Raw genomic sequence first — 23,139 nt, 5'->3', positions numbered from 1 at the left:
CAAACAATTGGAACAAGCTGCAAGGTCCCTGCTGCTCTATCAAATTTTTAAATGTTGTTTGGTTGGGTAAGATAAACTATACTTTCTGCTATAATTAATAAAGTACAATGTTTTCTCATGTTAATAGAATTTGTAATGTTAAAATACTAAAAATCTTTCATCCCTCATTTAACTCAAATATTAAAACCATTGTATGTATTGAGACAAGTCCTTCACAGAAGTAGGAAAACCTCCAGCAAGCTGCTTTAAATAATAATAAAAGGAAAGTAAATTATGGACATTAACTTAGCTTATGAATTGGATGTGGCAAGCACCAATATTGGTTTTGGGTGAAGTTCGTGGCAAAGGCAAATCTAAACAAGTACCCCTTGAGTCTTAATCACAATTCTGGAAGGAGGCCAAAAATGCAATATAAAAAAGTGATTGTGTGCAGCATAGGAGGTCCTGCTAAAAGTGGAAGATTTAACCCAATAGTGTCTGGTCACTCTGAAGACTGCCATCCCAATCCAGGGGTGGATTGCAAATACTAAAAGCAAGACAGAAATAATGAACTGTTGTAAATCGCCCTCAGATCTATGAAAAAAACATCTGGGATACCTGCTAGTAGTAACAGGTGACTGTCTGTCATGTCCCTGCCCACTCCACCAACATCCCTTTTAGGACTGTTGACGCAAATGCCTTTGTGAAGATCCAGGGCCCTACCACTGAAACCTGAAAAAAGGCAAAAGTGGCTCCACTGAAAAAACAAACTTCGTGAGTACCAAATCTTGTGGTGCCTAGCCCAGCAGTTCCGGCTGCCTGTTACTTGCCATCAGCTCATAGACATCCCCCATAACTTCCTTCATGCTTACTCCATTGACTGTCACATCAGATCCCTTCTGCTCTTGAGAAGAATGAGCCCTCAGATGCACAATTCAAATGCTCCAGGGAGTAATACAACAAAAAACCACCTGAACTGTATTCATGACTTTACTAAAACAAAAAGGGGGAAAAGTGGAAATATGGCTGGAGGATAAAATACTTCACTGAGACCTGTGGCAATTGCTGCCATGCATCACATTAACTTTACAAATCCTGGAGCTGTGAACTTGCAGCTTGTATCTGCCTATGGACTTTGGGCCTGTGTGCCCTCTCCTTATGCTATTGTGGCAGGAACTGTTAATATTACAAAGGAAAATGGATACTGGCCCCTTGGGCTAATGACACTCATAGTCACAACCTACAAAAGAATTTGTAGAAAATATTTCTTGGGATTGTACCTACTTATGAATGGTTGGGAAATATAAATAAGACAAAACAGTATTTAACCCTTAATCAAACATAACATCTTAAAGCGTGTGTTAAAGATCCATTTATTTTCATAACTGGTAAGATAACTCTTAAGAATGACTCATTGTTTTATGAAAATGGTGCCATGTATACATGTCTATCAGAAAGTGTGTTGCAGGATGGAGAAACAATAGTGACGGCCAGAAGAAGAAAAGGCATCTGGATACCTGTGAGAATGATGCAGATTTGGCAGTCGTCTCCTGAAAGTCAATTATTGCTACATATGGTACAAGAATTCTTGAAACGGACTAGATGCTTTATTGGACTGCTTATTATAAGCATTTTGGGACTGGTTGAAATCATTACAGCTGCTGCTACTGCTGTGGTAGCTTTAAATAATCGAGTTAATGATTTTGAATCAGCTGTTTTGCATATTGGAGATCAATTGTATAATTTAAATTTAAGGGGATTGAAATGTAATTAAAATGAAAGCAACTTTTGTATTACTCCTCTTGCCTATAATTCATCTGATATAGAATGGAGAAAAATTAAGAATCATTTGCTAGTCCATAAAAGTAATATCTCTTTGGAAATAATCGAATTACAAAGAAAAATATTAGAAATGTCTCAATCAAATTCATGTGGCCAATGATAAGGATATTTTTTCAAACATGATTTCATGTATTACAAAATTTAACCCAGTTAATTGGTGGAAATCATACCATTTCCTGTCAGCTTTAGGAATAGGGCTAATCATATTTGTTCTGTTGCTCATGATTTTCACCTGTGCTGGACAGTGCTTTCAAAGAAAACTGCAAGCATAACAGCCATGGAACACGCAAATAATCTGTTGCTAGCAAAGCACTTCAATAATTTCCTCAAGTCAAAGAGCCTGGCTGGTAGTCAATGACGGGTAAGACTCTTGAAAGAAGGGCAACCTAAGACAGGCATGGTCACCTTGACTAAAACAAAAAGGGGGAAATGTTGGAAACTGAGGCATGGTGGTCTCGCAAAGGGAGATGTGCTGTTTCCATGGCTACACTTTTAACATAGGAATGCAGCAATTAAGCCTTTTGAGTCAACAGCACACAGCTGTCCAGGGCAGAGAGAAATATGAGCAAACACACTTTGCAGTTTGAAAGGAATACTAAATCTTTGTACTTTGAGATAAGTTCTTTAATTTACGAGTCTTGTTAATGGGTAGTTACACTGCTTGTTATCTCAATAGTTTGAGTATATATAATGCCACATGTAGAAAATAAAGTTGTCTGAGGAGTGACTACTCGCAGACCCCCAGATCCCAGCTCTCTCTTTCTTTCTTTCTTTCTTTGTTTCACTCTCTACTTTTCTCTTTCTTTCATTCCAGATACCCTTCAGGTAAAAATCTCCAACACCAAGGATGGAGAAAATTGTAGAGGAAGGAGAGGAGAGCAATGGAGGATACAGGGGCCCAGAAAGTTGAGAGCATGAATATTTATTTTTAAAAATCAATGAAGATAAACTTTGTACCCATTAGAATGGCTACTATTTTATTAAAAGGGAAAATATGAGGATGTAAATAAATTGGAATCCCATGCATTGCTTGTGGGAAAGCAAAATGGTGAAGCCACAGTGGAAAGATGTATGGTGGTTCCTCAAAAAGTTAAATATAGAATTTCCATATGATTTGGAAAGTCTACTCCTAGGCATATACCCAAAGAAATTGAAAACTGAGACTCAAACAAATGCTTGTACACCAATGTTCATAGAAGCATTATTCACAATAGCCAAAATGTTTATACACCCTGTATCCATCAAAAGATGAATGTATAAATCACACTCATGCATACAAAGATGGAAGTGTAAACAAACTCTGGTACATACATGCAATGGAAAACTGGCCATAAAAAGGAATAAAGATAAGGTATATATTACAGCATGGGTGATCCTTGAAAATGTTTTGCTGAATGGAATAAGCAAAGCACATAAGGAGAAAGATTCTATGATTCCATTGTTATGACATATCTGGAAATTCATAGAGACAGGAAATAGGGCCTGGAGATGGGAGAAGGGAGAGTTGTTGCTTGTTGGTTACATGGTATTTGTAAATTTTAGAAATTCAAAAATGAAATAAAAGAAAAATGTGTCAGCAAGATTTTTGTAAATCTGGGCATATACATTCTAAAATTGATATCAGGGAAGCAGACTTGGCCCAGAGATTGGGCATCCATCTACCACATGGGAGGTCCACAGTTCAAACCCCGGGCCTCCTTGACCCATGTGGAGCTGGCCCATGTGCAGTCCTGATGCCCGCAAGGAGTACCATGCCACACAGTGGTGTCCCCCACGTAGGGGAGCCCCATGCACAAGGAGTGCGCCCCATAAGGAAAGCCACCCAGTGCAAAAGAAAGTGCAGCCTGCCCAGGAATAGTGCTGCACACATGGAGGCTGACAAAACAAGATGGCGCAACAAAAAAGAAACACAAATTCCCATGCCGCTGAAAACAACAGAAGCGGATAAAGAAGAAGATGCAGCAAATAGACAAAGAGAAAAGACAAATGGGGGGGAAGGGGAGAGAAATAAATAAATAAATCTTTAAAATTGATATCAAAGTTATAAGGGCTTGAAATACTTGAGATAATTTTTGAAAGAGTAAATTGTGAGGAATCACTCTGCCTGCTGTTAAGACTTACTATACAGCTAGAGTAAATTGGACCATGCAGTACTGTCCAAGGGATAAACATAGAGATGAATGGCACCGAATAAAGAATCCAGAAACAGACCAATACAAATATGCATTTGCAGCAGTCACAAATCAACAAGAGCAAATGAAAGTTGTCAGGATAACCCTTTCTACATATAGTCCAAGAGCTGTAGTAGATCCATAGAAAAAGAAATAAACAAAACCCATGATAGTCTCAACTTGGACCTCTTAACTTATAAAACAATTAACAAAAAATCACCATTGGAAATATAGTTTTATAAAACTATAAAATATTTGGAAATAATAATGAGGAAAATTTTCAGGACTGAGGCCTAGATGATGAGTTCTTAGACATGATCCACAGCATAATCTGTAAAAGGAAAACAAGGATACATATTCTTTTCTAAAAAAATATTTATTTTATTCATTTATTCCCCCTCATTGTTTTGTGCTCCCTGTCTGTTCTCTGTGTCCATATGCTGTGTGCACTCTGTGTCTGCTCATCTCCTCATTAGGAGGCACTGGGAACCAAACCTGTGACCCTCCATGTGGGAGAGAGACCATCTTTGAGCCACCTCAGCTCTCTGCTTTGTTGTGTCTCTTGTTGCCTTATCTCTTTGTGACTGCTTGTGCATCACCTTCTTGAGTCAGCTTGCTGAACTTACCCATAACACCAGCTCCCTGTCTTGCTTCTCTTCTCCAGGAGGCACCAGGAACAGAACCCGGGACCCCCAATGTGGCAGGTGGGATCTCAATTGCTTGAACCACATCTCCTTCCCAAATTTTCTTTGTCAATTTTAAAGTCCTTTTCTCTTTGAAAGAATTTTAATTCTGAACTGAATGGAAATGAAAGCCCAACATATCAAAATTTGAGGGAAAAAATTAAAGCAGTACTTAGTCGGGAATTTATAACTATAAGTACACATACATGAAAAAAAGGGAAGTTCTCATATCAGGGATCTTGGTTTCCACCTTAAGAAACTGGAAAAAGAAGAGAAGCCCAAAGAAAGCAGAAGAAAGAATATTAAAAAGATCAAAAATGCAAATCAATTGTAGAAAGAGAAAAAGAAAAACTATAGGGAAAAGCAGCAAACACAAAATCTTAAGATCAGTAAAATTGATAAACCTCTAGACATTTTCACCAAGAAAGAAAGAGCGAATACCCAAATTACTAATACCAGAAGTGAGAGAAGACTTCACTATAGAATCTACAAATATTAAAAAGCAATAAGGGAATGTTAGGATAACTTTAATAATTTGGGAAATTTTAAAGAAATGAACAAATTCCTTGCAAAACACAAATACTCAGAGGTCACTTCAGAAAAAGGAGATGACCCGTATAGACCAGTATTTACTTACTAAATTATATTTATAAGTAGGTGTCTTCCTACAAATCAAACTGCAGGCTTAAATGGCTTCAGTGGTTAATTCTGCCAATAATTAAGGAAGAAATGATTCTAATTCTATAAAATCTATTCCCCAAAAATGTAGAGTAAAAAATGCTTCCCAACTTATTCTGTGAAAGTAGCATTATGCTACCAAAACTAGACAAAGGCAGTGTAAGACAACCACTGTTCAATATCTCTCATGAACTATTAATAGATATCTCATGAACAAGACAGATGCACAGATCCCAAAAAGTCCCTTTAGCTGAAGCTCCAACTTCTTATATACAATAAGAATTCATGCTTGTGAAAATCCTCATAAAAAGTAGTTGGGAGGATCTCTAGACCAAGCTCCAGCCTCATTTGATACCATGTATTGACACAGAAGCAACTGCCAACCAAACAGGGACCTGAAAGGAAGAAGTCTCACTTGGAGTGAAACTAAAAGGTGGTGTAACAGTGTAAAGGCCTGAGTGGTACAGAAAACCTTCCAAGTCCTTGGTAAGTAAGGACACTCTGGGGTGTTTTGCAGGGTTACGATGGGAAACAGAAACAGTTCACCAAAATATTACCTATGTGGATGTCTCTTGAAACAACTTCTCAAAGCAAAAGGAGATAAGGTCACTGAGCCTAATATTTTGGAATTCTTACAGGTTATAGAACAATATTGCTCATGGTTCCTAGCAATAGGAAGTTTAGAGTTAAGAGACTGGGAAAAAGTGGGTAAAGAGTTAGAAAAATTACTTGTCCAGAGTGTTCCACTCCCCAATACTATTTGACCCACTTTGATTATAATTAAATCTGTTTTGGAACCTTTGCAAACAGAAGATGTGTAAGAGAAAAAAGAAAATAGAGAAAGTGAGGAAGTTCCCTCCTCTGAATTTTCTTATACTAAATCTAAAGTTATTTTACCTTCAGGTCTGCCATTAACTGACTTTAGAAAGTCACTTTCCCCCCACCCAACACCTCCTCCCCCTCCTATGCCTGGAGATGCACAGCCAAATTTGCCACCTTTACAAGAAGGCATTTTACAGGCTAGAAGGGAGGGTGACTTGGAGGCACTTCAAATGGCCTTTCTGGTCACTGTGTGAGGAAGAGCAGCTCCTGGAGCTGATCCTCAAACTCCAAATGGGGTTTATGAGTTCACTCAAGAACCCTTCCCATTTAAAATTTTGAAAGAGTTAAAAGCAGCCATGCAACAATATGGTCCAAATTCTCCTTTATCTATGGTACTGTGCAAGAGCTGGCTGAAGGCTCTAGGTTGAGCCCACCTGACTGGTCTGCATTAACACGCATCACCCTAGGGTCTGGAGAGTTTTTACAATTCAAAACCTGGTGGACTGATCATGCAGAGACTCAGGCTGCTCATAATAGAGCCCATAATATCCCCATTTCCTTGGATCAGTTAGTGGGATGGGAGCTCAATGCTGTTACTTAAGAGCCTGGGAAAAGACTGAGGTTAAAGGCCAGCCTCCAATGTCATTCCAAAAAATATTACAGGGACCTAAAAACCTTACTCTGACTTTATTCCTCGATTACAATAACTTAGAGGCTGCAGATACTATTTTGCAACTAATGGCCTATGAAAATGCTAATCAGGGGAAACTAGGGTTGAGGCTCTCAGTTCCAGAAGCTGTTGAGTCCCCTGGTCGCATCTTTACCTCCTCTCTCATCTCTCTGTCTGTCTTTGATTCTGTAAAGTTCTGCATCACCTTCCCTTCAAGACAACTGGTAGATGACTTAATGCAGCACCCAAGTACCCTAAAAAATAACCTTATTTGGAAACAGGGTTTTGCTCATGTACTTAGTTAAGATGAGGTAATGGACCCTTAGCCCTATATGACTGACCCTTAGAGTGGACCCTTAGTCCTATATGACTGTCCTTATAAGATTGGGAGAAGAGACATGGCCATACTGGAAAAGTAGGTCACTTGAAGATGGAGACAGATTAGAGTGATGCATCTACAGGACAAGGAATGCCAAGGATTGTCATCCAAAATCAGAAGATGGAAGAGGCAAGGGAAGTTTCCTCAGGTTTCTGAGGGAGCATAGCTCTTCTGACACCGTGATTTCAGAATTCTGACCTCCAGTACTGTAGGACAATATATGTCTACTGTTTGTAACCACTGAGTTTTTGATACTTGGTTTGTCATCTCTGAGAAATAAAGACAAACACCTTTAAACTTGGGAATTCTATTCACTGTGTTGGATGAATTGAAGGCAGAATCAGGCTACATAAGCAGGAAGGGAGGAAGAACTTTTGTAGTAATATCAAACTTTGTGTGCCTCAAAGAGACTAGTATGATGGAATAAAAGAGGTGTCTCTCCAGTTTGAGCATAAATTAATTGCTCTTCAAGACCTCCTGGAAAGACTGCAGGACTTTGTGGTCCAATTTGGGTCCTAGATGCCAGAATTTTCTGTTCAAGATATTTATGTCATTCTCAAAGGATAACTTTACTAATCAACCTTAAAAACTTTCTGTAAATTCCTCACTCTGCAGATGTTTTTCCAGAGATAATTTCAAGTCCCCATGTAGATGCTGTCATTGCAATTACAGGTGAAATGATAATCACTTTTGTTGCAAGATGAGATCATGGAATCCAAAGGCTTTATCTTGGGATTCAGAGCCCATCATAAACTCAGATGCTGCTCCTGGAGCCACAGCCTTGACATCAACTGTCAGTTTGGTAAATAAACACTATTCCAAGGTAAGCCACATTCTTTGAATTGTAGACTGTATCTCTGAAAATTCAGTGAGAAATATTATATGTAAAAACAACCCAGCTTGGTGGGGTTGGAGCACAAGTACTGGCTGTGAGAGGTGGAAGAATACATCCTGAGGGATCCAGATTCTGCTGCCCCACTCATTTACGTGCTTTCGGGCTGCCTGGTGTCTCTCCCCCCTGTTTCCTTTCATAACCCTTCTGAATGACTCTGCCCCTCATTGCTGTCCACTCTAAGAGCTACATGCCACGTGAAGTGAAGAGCAATAAGACAATCTATTTTACACGCATCTTTGGACCGAATGTTTAGTGTGTTTGTAGCAATGTTGGTATATGCCTTTTTTCTTGTCTTCTCAGAGCATGATTTGCAAATTGAATTGGTAGGAGTATTTCACTTAAATTTCTTTTTTCAGTGTAAGAGGTGAAACTTTCTTTTCTATTTAGTGAAAAGGAAAGACTCAAGAAAAAGTAGTGAAAGACTTAGTTTACAAATAGCAAGATAATCTCAGATAATTCTGAATGAGTACAGGTTTCTATTGTGTCATCTAGGAGGCATAAGATGGCTTGTCCTAAAATTCTACACTTGGACAACACACTCTTGGATGGGTATCTTCCTGTCCCTTTTATGGAGAACAAGAGTTTCTCAATTGAACTCTTTTTGTTTCCCATAGAATCTGTAATCGGGGGAATGTGTGGATTCTTCAGATTGTCTGGAGCAAAGCATTCAGAAATGAGAACAAATTTAGGACTTCCAGGATCTGCTTGTTGTCTAATTAATACCACATTTGTGATTTCTCATGCAAAGTCAATTAACCTCCTCATAGGTGCCTTAAATTCATTTCATAAACTTTTTTCAAAGTATTTCTATTTCTTTGATTTTCACATTCTCTAATTGTGCTTCAATAATATTTTGTATTTTCATTGCACTAGGTATTTCCTATTTTTTCATTTTCCTATAGTGTTATATAAATAATTACATTTACTGAGGATTTTTAAAAACATATACATGCATGTATGATATTAGAATATATTTTCTGTGTTGGAATTACTTACTGTATAAGGGAAATACTTTGATTAATTTTCAAATGTACCATACAATCTCCTTTTGCTAACCAATATTTGATCCTAACAGCTGACTTAACTTTCTTCAGACACTCTTTAAACCAGTTTGAATTGATCCTTGAAATGCAAAACCCTCAAGGATATTAGAATACTATTACAAAGGCCACATCTTCTGTTCACATAGTTAAGTTTTGGGTTCATCAAGAGTCATTCCTCACCAAAATTTAATGCAAGTTTTACTTTGTAAGGTTATTTATTTAATATAATATAACATCTAAGAAATAGAAAAAGGAAAGCATCCTTTCTTCAATTAATCCTTCTTTGAGTACACTGGAAAATCTCCGAATTTTAGATTCTTAAAGTGGCCAAAAGGGGAAACTTCAGATTCTATTTATCATTAGAATAAATATTGAAAGATAAAACACAGGACTGTATAACCCATGTATCTTATTGTAGACAATTGACTATATAATTAATAGTACAAGAACATTTCTGAATGTTCTTTCAAGAATTATAACAAATATACAACACTAATGTAAGGTGTTAATAATAGTATGGTATATGGGGAAAAGACACCTAATGTATTAGTATACTAATACTATTTTAATTATATTTCATCATTTGTAACAAAGGTAACTACTATTTTTTTAAAATACAATTACTAAAATGTGCCATCATCAATTGTAACAAATGTTCCACACCAATGAAAGTTGTCAATGGTTTTGTGGTGTATGGGAATCCTGTATTTTCTGCATGATTATTCTGTAAACCAGTAACCTCTCTAGTAAAAATTTTAGGTTCTAAAAATACCCCTGTGTAGTTAATTGTGTAGTTAATTGTGGCTGATAAAAGTGTAAATGATTTTAAAATAAGTATAGAAATCTTTAGGTATTCTCAAATCATAATGTTCTGAAATATTTTTAAATTTTCAGTCCTCTTTAAATAGCTCTGAGCAATGAAATGATAAATTTTGAAATCACAATGATATTTTAACAAATTATTATACTGTTTGATGACAAAATGTGAGTGTGTGCACTACAGTTTTCTCAGAAGTTATCTGTGTATAAACTTTGCCCAGATTTTTTTAAGTATTACCTCAGCCTGGTTTGTATAACTAAAGAAAATATTAGTTACATTTTTATGTTATACATTTAAAATTATTTTTCAGATTATTTTAACTTTTGATTTCATTTTTATTTTATTTTATGAACAAAAATACATCCAAAAATTTAGCTTATATTTTGGATCTTTTGTAATGACTTGCAGATCACAATTCCATTTAAAAACCTATTATTCCTTTAATCTAGAATATTTATTTGTTTTAATGTATAGGTTTGATTAGATTATCTTTGCTTTTTGTATGTGGGAGATATTGTGCTTTTTAAACTCAATTTGCAATCTATTTTTTTTACAATTTATTAAATAATCTATTTTCTCTACTATTATATAAGTATTACAGATTATTTTCTTTACTAATACTCCTATGCATTCAATATTCACAAGTAATTACAAGTAAAAACAGTCTGTTTTCCAGATGCTCCTCTCATTACTATTAATCCAATTATTGTTTTATTTACCAGAGTAGTATGTTTGGATATATATGCTAGTGACCTTCATTAAGTATTTCTTATTTCTCTTGATCTTTAAAATTTGTGATTAATAAATTCAGAAACATTTGCATTTTGAATGAATTTATCTAAAATAAATTATCTTGATGTATAGTTTTTTTTTTAATCATTCTATCTAGAAATATATTTTGTCTCTAATTTTATTTTAAAATGATTTTTATGACTTCTGGTAAGTTTTTAGCTTACTTTCAATACTTGCATCACATGCTTAATATAACTTTTAACTATCTTTTTTTTTAAGATACATAGATCACAAAAATGTTACATTAAAAAATATAAGAGGTTCCCATATACCCCACCACCCACTCCCCACACTCCTCCGACATCAACAACCTCTTTCGTCATTGTAGCACATTTATTGCATTTGCTGAAAAAATCTATACATCAAGTTAATTTATCTTAGGTAAATTCATTCATTTACATTCCTGATTTTTTCATTCTGATAAATACAATAGCATTTTCACACTTAGAAAATAATAGTAACTCAATATATACGCAGGGTTCAATTTTCCCAATGGCTTTAAAATTTTATTTTTCATAATTTATTTGTTTAAATCAAAAAAATTTACTACCATTTTATGTATTTATTATATGTTTATTTTATTTCATTTTATTTTATTATTTTACTTTAATTTATTTTATTTTATTTTGCTTTGTTTTATTTCATTTTATTTTAATTTTCTTGATGTACCAGGGTCCAGGGATTGAACCCAGGACCTTGTATATGGGAAGCTAGCACTCAATCACTGTGACACACTGGCTTTCTTGAGTTGGCTTTTTTCATTTGTTTTTTGTTTAGTGTTGGTTTTGATTTTTCCAGAGGCACCAAGAACCAAAGCTGGTACCTCCCATGTGGGAGGTGGGCCCTCAATTGCTTAAGCCATATCCATTCCCCTCTTAATTCTTTTTTAAAACACGTTTTTATTAGGGAAACTGTGAATTTACCAAACAATAATGCACATGTGTGGAATTCACATACAACACCCCTCCAACAACACACCACATTGTTGTGGAACATTTGTTACAGATTATGGGATAATATCATCAGACTGTTACCACTAACTATGGTTTATGGCATATATTTGGTATAGTATCCCATACCACCCTATTATCACAGCGTATCTTTGACATTAATGCAAGAATATCACAGTATTGCTGTTAACTAGAGTTGATAGTTTACATTAATTGTATTTTCCCATGCTTCTCCACATGCTCACCACTCTGCAATTGTGATGTATACCTGTCTGGTTCACTGAAGGAAATTCTTATATTTGTACTATTAACCACAATTCTCATTCACCTCTGGGTTCACTCTGTTATTCAGTTCAGTTCCTAGATTATTCTCTAGCTTTCTTTCAGTTGACATTTACATCCCTAGACTGTCCTTTTCAGCCACAATCCAGCTGCATTAGTACTACTCACTATAATGTGCTATTAACTCCATCTATTCCCACAGTTAATTCTTTTTAAATATAAAGGTTTTCCCTATCATCTTGTCCTATTTTTGTCATTTATCTGATGATATAACTGGGTCATAGGTCTGGTATAATTTCCCACATCACATCCATGTGATGTCATTTAATACATTCTTCTTTACTTCCAGTAAATTTATAATGGAGCTAGGGGCTTTGATCAAATCCATATTCATTCTTTTTCCACACTTCACACACAGTGCTGAGAACTTGCTCAGATGTCAGTGTGTCTCATTTGCTGATGTTAAAATTGAACAGTGTGAAACCCACCCTGGTGAAGTAAGAAGCTGCAGGGTTTTGCATCCCCCCCAAAAAAATCTTTGAACTTACAGAAATAACTTTATCAAAGCTTCAGAAGGAGTTGTAGAACCTACAGTAACAGGGCCTGTGCCAAATCAAAGCAGGCATCTAAAGAGCCGTAGGATCTCATGGCACCCAGGCTGGCCCCATCCCCCACTCCTCACTGGCATGGTACAGAGCCAGCCTGTGCTCCCAGTGCTGATCACTGGACCAGTTTCAGGGGAAGCAGAGTAACCCTCATGCACATGAGGCCTGAGGGTCTCGGGGTCCCAGAACACGCTTCGAGTGATGAATGCAGCTCAGGTAACTCATCTACTGAAAGCTATTAGAGAGCACTCAAGTCATCCTACCAGGAATTTCTGGCTACAAGGTAGATAGTGCATTCCCTGAGACTGTGAGGAACCTAGTTCCTAGGGAAGAGGGACATTCATATCAGGAAGATAAGGGAATTCCTGGGGCCACATGCTCATGCCTATGACAACACTCCTCCACAGTTATGGATAACCTATGAAGAAGCACCTGGGAAAGATGTTTTCTTTTCTCTTTTTTCCTGTCATTACTTCCTTCCCTCCCTTTCTCCATCTATCCTTTCTTCCTCTCTTTCTTTCTTCCTCTTTCTCTCTTTCTTTCTTTCATGCTTTCCTTCTATCCTGTCACTCAAGGAAAGCTTGGTCATAACCATAGATGAACACAAGCTCGTGGAACAGATGCCACAATGTTCAAATCCCACACATTGAAATACCACAATGTCCAAATTTCAGCGAAAGATTACAAAACATACAAGGAAACAGGAATGATGGTTTTGGCAAAGAAGATCAAAGCATTGGAAATCATCAATGAGGAGGGCCAGACCTTGGACATAGCAGCCATAGACTTTTTAAAAATGGTCTTAAATATGTATATTGCTAAAGGAAAACAAGGGCTGAGACCTGAAGGAAATCAGAATGACAAGAGATTGACACAGACTATTAACAGAGAAATAGGAACTATGGAAAGGAACCAAACAGAGTTGAAAACCACAGTAAACAGCAGAAATTTAAAATTCCCTATAGAAAGTCAACAATTACAGCTGGCAGAAGAAAGAATCTTTCTTCCCACTGGAAAGTCTTCTTGGCAAGTGTCAACATGGGAAAGTATATGTTGCATATATATTCCCATGATTTTAAAATGACAATGGCAATTAAATGTAATATACAGTCCTGGATAGGGGTAATAAGGGAGAAGTTTGGGTCAAGAAGGACATTTTGGGGACATATGGACATATGGAAAAAATGGAATATGAACTGTAAGCTTTATATCAATGTTAAATTTCTTAACTGCACTAAGGCTGGTTACATAATTGAATATCCTCATTCTTAGGAAATGTAGATGGCAGTATTGAGTGTTCATGGACTGATGTATACAGCCTATACTCAAGTGTTAAGAAAACAGATTCATAAATGGATAGACATCAGACAGATAAATGGATGGATAGAGTGAAGAACTGATAGACTGATGGATAGATAGATGGAATTATTTGGCACATGTGGCAAAATGTTAAAATTGGTGGATATGAGTATCTGAAGGATGGGAATGTGTTGGAGTTCTCTGTAAGAGGTTTGTATTATTTGTGTAACTTTCATAAGTTTGAAAGTGTTTCAAAATACATAGTTTTTAAAAAATTTAAGTGTGTCTTAGTGCTATAATATTTTATACCCAATATCATTTTTTCCACTATCCTTTTAGGGACTGTGTCAGCATCACTGATGGTCATTAGTTGAATCTATTATTTTATGAACAATTAGTTGAATCTATTATTTTACGATTTGTATTGTAATTCTCTTAGGATTCCTTCATTTATCAGCCATAAAACCACTGTAATGAAGAATGTTCCCTATTTTCTATTACTTTACCCAAAATTATAGACTGTATATCAAAGGAAGGAGTGTAATTGATGCCCTCATTCTCTTTAGCAATGCTCAAAATAATGAGATTGATTGGTAAACTTCCAAAAATACAAATGCATTTCTTGTTTCATTTTATAAATATATATATATATAGGTTTTATAACTCATTTGACAGAATTATAACTCATTTGACAGAATTCAGGCCTTTGCAGTAAACTTTCATTTTATCCCAATTTGTATGATCATTTGTGAAGTGGGATCCTATACCATTTCAATCTTTTGTCCACAAAGATGACCTCAGCAGCCTTTATTGAATAATGCTTCCTTGTTTAACAATATTCCACAATTATCTTGAATATTTGCTGCCCAGACACAACATCATCCATGTTTTAAGGAAACTCTACTTCTTTAGTGAGAAATTGCATTTATAAAGCAAGTCTCTGCCCTGGAAATGTATATTGCTAATGAGGTAGAAATATATAGACATTTTTAATAGAACAGTGTCATATTCTGAAAAATACATATATTTTCTTTAATCAGTATGTGAACTACAAGAATGGATTAACTTTTGAACAGTCACACCTTTCTTATAACTAACTGCATCTAAGGGTAGGCACATTTTCAAAGGTTTTTGATACACTAACTTATTTTTTCACAGTCTTTTTTTTAATTGTCTTTTTTAAAGATACATAGATAACAGAAAATGTCACATTAAAAAATATGAGGTTCCCATATACCCCACACCCCATCCCCCCACTCCTCCCACATCAACAACCTCTTTCATCATTGTGGCACATTCATTGTATTTGGTGAATACATTTTGGAGCACTGCTGCACCACATGGATTATAGTTTACATTGTAGTTTACCCTCTCCTCCAGTCCATTCAGTGGGTTATGGCAGGATATATAATGTCCTGCATCTGTCCCTGCAATATCATTTAGGACAAATGTTTGAAAAAAAAGAAAGATAATTTTTAAAAAGGTTAACATAATAATTATCACAAGTGTTTAGAAGGGGTGGTTAGGGGAGGATCTACTGGAGCTCTACTATTTTTACAGCTCTTCTATAAGCCTAATGTTACCTAGAACTTTAAAAAAAACTGTTAAGCACACACATATATGTGCATATGTGTTTCTGCATATATTTACATATATTATATTATATATATATGGAAATTGGTTCCTTGGGAACTCAGCACGGTAAATATTAATATCCTTCCTTGAATTAGTCTCTTTCTCACTGGTTTCTGATAACTTACCTTTAAAGTCTTCCCTCTTCTAGTTTTTATTTGAAGTACAATTTTCTAATTTTCACAGAAAAGACTTTCTTAAGTATCCCTATATTAGAAAAAAAATTAAAATCCTAGAAAAAATTAGCAATTATCATGTTATATCACAAAACCATCTCATCCCAACTACAAAACCCAGCGGACATTTTTACATTTCTTCTCATCACATAATGTGGATGTATTGGTGGGTTTTTTGGTTGTTGTTTATTGGGGGTGGAAGGGGTGGGAGAGATGGTTGAAAGATTTATCACTAATAGGCCTGGCAGTCTAGATAAAACATAATCATGAGAAAGAGCTGTTCTTCTAATAACAGATACTATTTACTGGAATCCAAGCAGAAGTAAAAATTAAGTTTAGATAAATCTCTTTTATATAACAGCACTAGAGCTACCCAAAGCAATTTCAGGTAAGATTCTTCCAATATAGGTTCATGAAATATGCTCTGAAATGAATGTTGTCAATTGTAGTAAACATACTTTTATAAAACAAGCCCAAGAAAAGACATATTCCACTAAGGATGTAGGTTCAATACTCTGTATTTTAAAGTCAAATAAATACATTTCTCTATATATGGAAATGTCACTTACTTACCAAATATACAGAATCTTTTTCTGTATAATTTTACCTTTCCCTATTAGCTAGTGTGGTTGAGCATCTTTTCAAGTGCTTTTTAGCCATTTGTATATCTACTTTGGAGAAGTGTCTCTTCAAATCTCTTCCCCAATTTTTAAATGTGTTCTTTGTCTTTTTATTTTGAATATAGGATTTCTTTATATATTCTCAATATTAGGCACCTATCAGATACATGATTACCAAATATTTTCTCCCATTGGGTAGGCTTCTCTTTACTTTCTTGATAAATTCCTTTGAGGTGCAAAAGGCTTTAATTTTGAGGAAGTCCAATTTATCTATTTTTTTCTTTCATAGCATGTGCTTTGGGTGTGAAGTTCATGAAGCCATTTCCTATTACAAGGTCCTGTAGTTGCTTCCCTACATTGACTTCAAGAGTTTTTAGGTCTTGGCTCTTATATTTGTATCTTTGATCCATCTTGAGTTGATTTTTGTATAAGATATGAGATGGTATTCCTCTCTTTCTTTTCCATATGGATATCCAGTTCTCCAGGCACCATTTGTTGAAGAGGCCATTCTCTCCCAGTTGAGTCGGCTTGGTGGCCTTGTCAGTTATCAGATGACTCTACATGAGAGGATCCATATCAGAACACTCAATTTGGTTCCATTGGTAAATATGTCTATCCCTGTGCCAATACCATACTGTTTTGAGCACTATAGCTTTGTAGTATTATTTAAAGTCAGGTAGTGTGATTTCTCCAATTTCATTTTACTTTTTCAATATGTCTTTGGCTATGTGAGGCCTCTTTCCCTTCCAAATATGTTCATAGTTTTTCCAGTTCATTAAAAAATGCTGTGTTGATTTTTATAGGGATTGCATTAAATCCATACGGTGGGATAGACATCTTAATGATATTTACTGTTCTTATCCATGAACAGGGAATGTACTTCCATTTATTTAAGTCTTCTTTGACTTCCTTTGACAGTGTTGTGTAGTTTTCTGTGTATAAGTCTTTTACATCTTTAGTTAAATTTACTCCTAGGTATTTGATTTTTTTATTTACTATTTTAAATGGTGTTTTCTTCTTGATTTCCACTTCAGGCTGATCATTATTGGCATGCACAAATGCTACTGATTTTTGTGCATTGATCTTATAACCTTCAACTTTACTGAATTCATTTATAAGTTCTTGAAGTTTTGTTGTATATTTCTCAGGGATTTCTATGTATAGGATCTTGTCATCTACAAATAGTGAAATTCTGACTTCTTCATTTCCAATTTGGATGCCTTTTACACCCGGTTCTTGCCTCAGTTCTTGAGCAAGTACTCCTAACACAATGTTAAATAGGATGAATGATAGTGGGCATCCTTGTCTTGTTCATAATCTTAAAGGGAAAGATTTTAGGATTTCACCATTGTAAATGATGTTAGCTGTGGGTTTTTCATACATACCTTTTATCATGTTCAGAAATTTTCCTTCTGTTCCTATCTTTCTCACCGTTTTTATTAAGAACTTGTGCTGTATTTTGTCAAATGCTTTTTCTTCATCTATAGATATGATCGTGTGATTTTTTTTCTTTCAATCTGTTTCTATGGTGTATTATATGGCTGAATTTCTTATGATGAACCATCCTTGCATGTTTGGTAGAATTCACCTGTGAAGCTATCTGGCCAAGGACTTTTCTTAGTTGAGAGGTTTTTAATGACTGATTCTATCTCTTTATTTGTGAATGGTTTGTTGAGGTTATCAATTTCTTCTTTCATCAATGTAGGCTGCTTACGTGTTCCTAGGAATTTGCCCATTTCCTCTAAATTGTGCTTCTTGTTGGCATATTGTTTTATAAAGTATCCTCTTATGATACTCTTTATTTCTGTGGGGTCAGTGGTGAAATACTCTATCTCATTTCTTATTTTGTGTATTTGTATCTTCTCTCTTTTTCTGTTACTCTAGCTAAGGGAGTGTCAATTTCACTAATATTCTCAAAGAACTAGCTCTTTGCTTTGTATATTTTTCTAGTGCTTTCTTATTTCTATTTCATTTAGTTCTACTCTGAACTTTGTAATTTCTTTCTTTCTTCTTCCTTTGGGGTTAGTTTGTTGTTGTTTTTTTACTAATTCTTCCAAGTGCGCAGTTAGGTCTTCAATTTTAGCTCATTCTTTTTTTTTTTTTTTTTTGATATATGAATTTATGGCTATGAATTTCTGCCTCAGTACAGCTTTTGCTGCATCCCATAAGTTTTGAGATCTTGTGTTGCCACTTTCATTACTTTAAAGGTAGTTACTGATTTCTTCTGAAATTTCCTCCTTGACCCACTTTTTAAGAGTGTGTTGTTTAACTTCCATATATTCATGCCTAATCTGGTTCTCAGGCCCTTGCAGATTTCCAGCTTCTTTCCACCATGGTCAGAGGAATTATTTTGTATGATTTAATCTTTCTGAATTCATTGAGAGTTTCCCTTTGGTCTAGCATGTGATCTATCTTGGAGAATGATCCATATGTACTTGAGAAAAATGTATGTCCTGCTGTATCTGGGTGCAGTGTTCTATATATGTCTATTAGGTCCACCTCCTCTAATATATTAGACAAAATCTTTATTTACTGATTCTGTTTTGAGTTGTTCACTCTAATGGTGATAATGGTGTATTAAGGTCCCTCACTCTAATCATAGAGGCATCTATTCCTCCACTTAGTTTTTCTAGTGTTTGCCTCACATATTTTGAGGCACCCTAGTTAGGTACATAAATGTTTATGATGGTTCTTTCTTCTTGAAAGATTACCCCTTTTAATAATATGTAGTGTCCAGCTTTGTCTCTCACAATAGTTTTGCATTTAAAGTCTATTTTGCCTGATATTAATATACCTACTCCTGCCCTTTTTTGGTTATTGTTTGATTGTAAGATTGTTTTCCAATCATTCACTTTCAGCTTCCTTAAATCCCAAGTCTAAGGTGGGTTTCTTGTAGACAGTATATTGATGGGTCATATTTCATTATCCATTCGGCCAACTGTGTCTCTTGACTGATTACTTTAATCCATTAACATTCAGTAATATTACTTTCAAGGAATTACTTACATTAGCCATATTTTCTTTGGATTTGTGTATGTCATATGTTTTTTCTATTTCGCTTTTTTGTTGTTGTTGTTCTTACACTCTTCTCCAACTCTACCTCTCCTGTTTTCTTCTTTCAACATGCAGAACTCCCTTTAGTATTTCTTGAAGGGCATGTTTCTTATTGGCATACATTCTTAGATTCTGTTTATCTGTGAATATATTGAACATTCCAGCATTTCTGAATGCCAATACTGCTGGATAGAGTATTTTTGGCTGGATTTTTTTTTCTTGTAGTACCTTGACTGTGTCATACCACTGCCTTCCTTCCTCCATAGTTTCAGCAGTTAATCTTATTGAGCTTCCCTTGTATGAGGTGGAACTCTTTTCTCTTGCAGCTTTCAGTATTTTCTGTTTGTCTTGAGCACTGGATAACTTGAAAAGTGCCTGTCTTGGAGTAGACTCATAGAGATTTGTACTGTTTGGGGTGTGCTGCATTTCCTGGACATGTACATCCATCTCCATCAATAGGTTTGGGAGGTTTTCAGCCGTTATTTCCTCCAACTCCCCTTCTGTCCTTCTGGGATAACTATAATATGTATGTTTGTGCATTTTGCATTTTCATTCAGGCCCCTAAGTCCCTGGTAGATTTTTTCTACCTTTTTTTTCTATCAATTCTACTATCTGTTTGATTTCAGATGTACTGGCTTCCACATCACTAATTCTTTCTTCTTCCTGTTCAAATCTGGTGTTATTTGCTGAGAGTGTATTTTTTTATTTCTTGGACTGCCCCATTCATCAGCATTACATCTGTTATCTTTTTGTGTTATGTTCACAATTTCTTATGTATGCTTTCCAAGTGTTTCTTAATATCCTTAATCTCTTCCCTCACTTCAATAAGTTGGCCCATGATATTTATTTGGACAGCTTTGATTAGTTGCTGAATGTTCTGCTCCTCCTCCTGGTTTTTAATTTGTTCATTGGACTGGGCCTTGTCTTCCTTATTATTGGTATGGTTAGTAATTTTTTGTTGCTGCCTGACCATCATTTTATCTTGATGGGTTTGCTCAATTGATTAGCTTCTCCCTCTAGTCTTGGGTTTATTTGATGTTTTTGTGGGTGTGTGTTAAGTGTTCTCTTTGACACTTTGTTCTTCTTATCCTATTTCCTTGTTGTTGTCTAAGTTCCCTTGAAGGAAATTGAATAGGGCCAGACAGAGCAAATAAGGTAAGAAAAGAAAAGTATAAAAGTACTGATAGTAAATGTTACCAGAAGAACCATGTAAGACCTAGGAGAATGAATATTAAACCCAAGTAAGCAGTGTAGAGTTATAGGAATAAAAAAGTGGTGTACATACAATGAAATGGGAAGCTCAGTATGGAGAAGAATATAGTATGAATTAAAAGGAGACTGTGATAAGGAGAGAGGGAAACAGAAAAGAAAGGACAATAACAGAAAGAGTTAATAAAAGATAGAAAACAGAATAGAATAGAATAGGAGTTTAGAAATTAAAAACCAGAAAAAAAATTGGGGGCTAAACAAAGAGAAGTGGAATGTCAGAGTATCCTATCTTTGTAGGATAGAAAGATGTAGGAAGGAAAAGAAGTTGTTTTAGTAGCCAAAATCAGTACACACATAAAAGAGGAAACTGAGGAAGAGGAAACACAACAAACAGGAAACAAACCAACAGCACCTAATTTTAAAAGGAGGGGGTAAAAGGGAAGGAAAGACAAGAAAACAAAAAAACAGACAAATCCACAGACAAGGAGTCAACCAAATAATAAGAAAAGCCAGACATCCTTCTTAAGCCCCTGTGAATCATGTCAAGCTGCTGGTGTTTATCAATCAATTACCCTGCAGCTTTCTCACTGGAGATTTTGAAGTGGGTTTTAGTGATTAAATGAAGTTAAATTATGGAATGAAAGTAATCTTTTTTTTAGGAAATCTAAAAGATGCAAGGGAAGCTAATATAAGGATAATATCTATATATTCTATGTCTTAATGTATCAGCAAGATGTTTAATATCCCAGTGGCTCACTAATCTCAGAGGAACTGGGTTCAAATTCCTCAACATGTTTTAGAATTACAATGGTGGCATTTACTCTCTTCCTCCTCCCTCTTTTTCTTTTCTACAAACATAAGAACATATCCAGGGGATAATCCTATTTCAGGGAAGGGAGACTATGTTCATTTAGAGTAATGATTTAAAGAAGTACATTTTGTGGATATTCTATTATCACCCCATGACCTTTTTTTTAACACTTCAGTTAATCTTAGCAAACATAAGCACATATTCTTAGTGTCAATATAAAGTGGAAAACTATGTGACATTAGAAATTACGGGAATGATTTTTTCATGTTTTTGCTCCTCTGTTTATTCCTCTGAATCTAATTAAATTACGCATTTCCTAGAAATCTATGATGTGATTGGTGGTGCTAACGTCAAAATGAAGATTATCTTCCTCATCCAGACAGGAGTCGGAATCCTGGGAAATTCTTCCCTCCTTTGTCTTTATAGCTCCATGTTGCTCACTGGACACAAGGTGAGACCCACAGACTTGATTCTCAATCAAATGGTGTTGGCCAACCTCTTGGTGCTCTTATCCAAAGGGATCCCTCAGACAGTAGCAGCATTTGCATTGAAGTATTTCCTGGGTGATGCTGGATGTAAGCTTGTCTTTTACCTTCACCGAGTGGGCAGGGGAGTTTCCCTCAGCACCACCTGCCTCCTGAGCATCTTCCAGTCCATTAAGCTTTCTCCCAGTAACTCTAGGTGGTTGGAGCTCAAAGTTAGATCCCCAAGGTACATTGGTTTCTTCTGTTTCCTTATCTGGATCCTGCATCTCTTGTTAAATATCATAGTTCCTTTGAAAATATCTGGGTCACTAAACAGCAGGAATGTAAGTGTGAAAAGAAGTTACGGTTTATGCTCCACCCTGATTCCTGAAAACTTTATGCATGAACTACATGCTGTCTTGTTTTCCTTTGTTGACATTATATGTTTGGGCCTCATGCTCTGGGCTAGTGGCTCCATGGTCCTTTTCCTGCAAAGGCACAAGCAGCGAATTCAACACATTCACAGCAACAGTCTCTCACCTAAACCTTCCCATGAGGCCCGAGCCACACACACAATCCTGATCCTGGTGAGCTCCTTTGTCTCCTTTTACTTTCTCTCTTCTATTTTGACATTCTATATTTCTGTCCGTGTAAATCCAGGCCTGTGGTTGGTAACCATGTCCATGCTTTTGGCTTCATGTTTCCCAACATTCAGCTCCTTTTTGCTCATCAGCAGGGACACTCGAGTCTTACAGTTCTGTTCTTTTTGCTGGGAGAGGAAAAAAAACATTTTCCCAATCTGTTCACACATGTAAGTGTCTCCTCTTTTCTTCAGAGAAATCAGTTATACTCTTCTAATTTCTGGGTAATGATTAAATGCCAGCCACGGGTGACAAGATTATGATTACATGCATTTAAAAGACCCCTTATCAATACCATCATGGATCTTATTCAGTAGCCATTAAATAAGCATTATGATAGTAATTACATAGTGATAACTTCATCTAAATTTGTTATATTCTTCAAGGGAGATATTCATAGTCTTCTTGAGAAAATATAATGAAAGAGGTTACCAAGCTTGAGGATATAGAAAAAAATCACTGTGCTTTGGCTGCCATGGACACCAGAAAGTTTCCTGCACTGCCCTCGACTTCCCCAGGGCCCAGCTAACTCCTGCTGCTGGGCAGCTTCTCCAAGGCCCTTCTCCTGCATTGCTGGCAAAGTCCTAACACTAGCTGTGCATTGGTGGGATCTTTTTCAGTG

General features: G+C 35.9%; 1 protein-coding gene and 1 long non-coding RNA gene across 2 annotated transcripts in view; one reads left to right on the top strand and one right to left on the bottom strand.

Moving 5' to 3' along the window:
- Nucleotides 1–23,139, bottom strand: part of LOC139436895 (uncharacterized) — a 126,786-nt gene that overhangs the window by 26,624 nt on the left and 77,023 nt on the right. The window lies entirely within an intron of this gene.
- LOC101421801 (vomeronasal type-1 receptor 1-like) lies at nucleotides 12,764–22,691 on the top strand. The gene is made up of 2 exons (XM_071209517.1): nucleotides 12,764–12,827; nucleotides 21,733–22,691. The coding sequence occupies exons 1-2, from the start codon at nucleotides 12,764–12,766 to the stop codon at nucleotides 22,689–22,691; spliced, it is 1,023 nt and encodes a 340-aa protein (XP_071065618.1).

The sequence above is a fragment of the Dasypus novemcinctus genome, chromosome 18 (assembly GCF_030445035.2).
Source record: "Dasypus novemcinctus isolate mDasNov1 chromosome 18, mDasNov1.1.hap2, whole genome shotgun sequence".
Taxonomy (NCBI): Eukaryota; Metazoa; Chordata; class Mammalia; order Cingulata; family Dasypodidae; genus Dasypus; species Dasypus novemcinctus.
The sequence above is the reverse complement of the archived record's forward strand: the minus strand, read 5'-3'. Positions and strand labels throughout refer to the sequence as shown.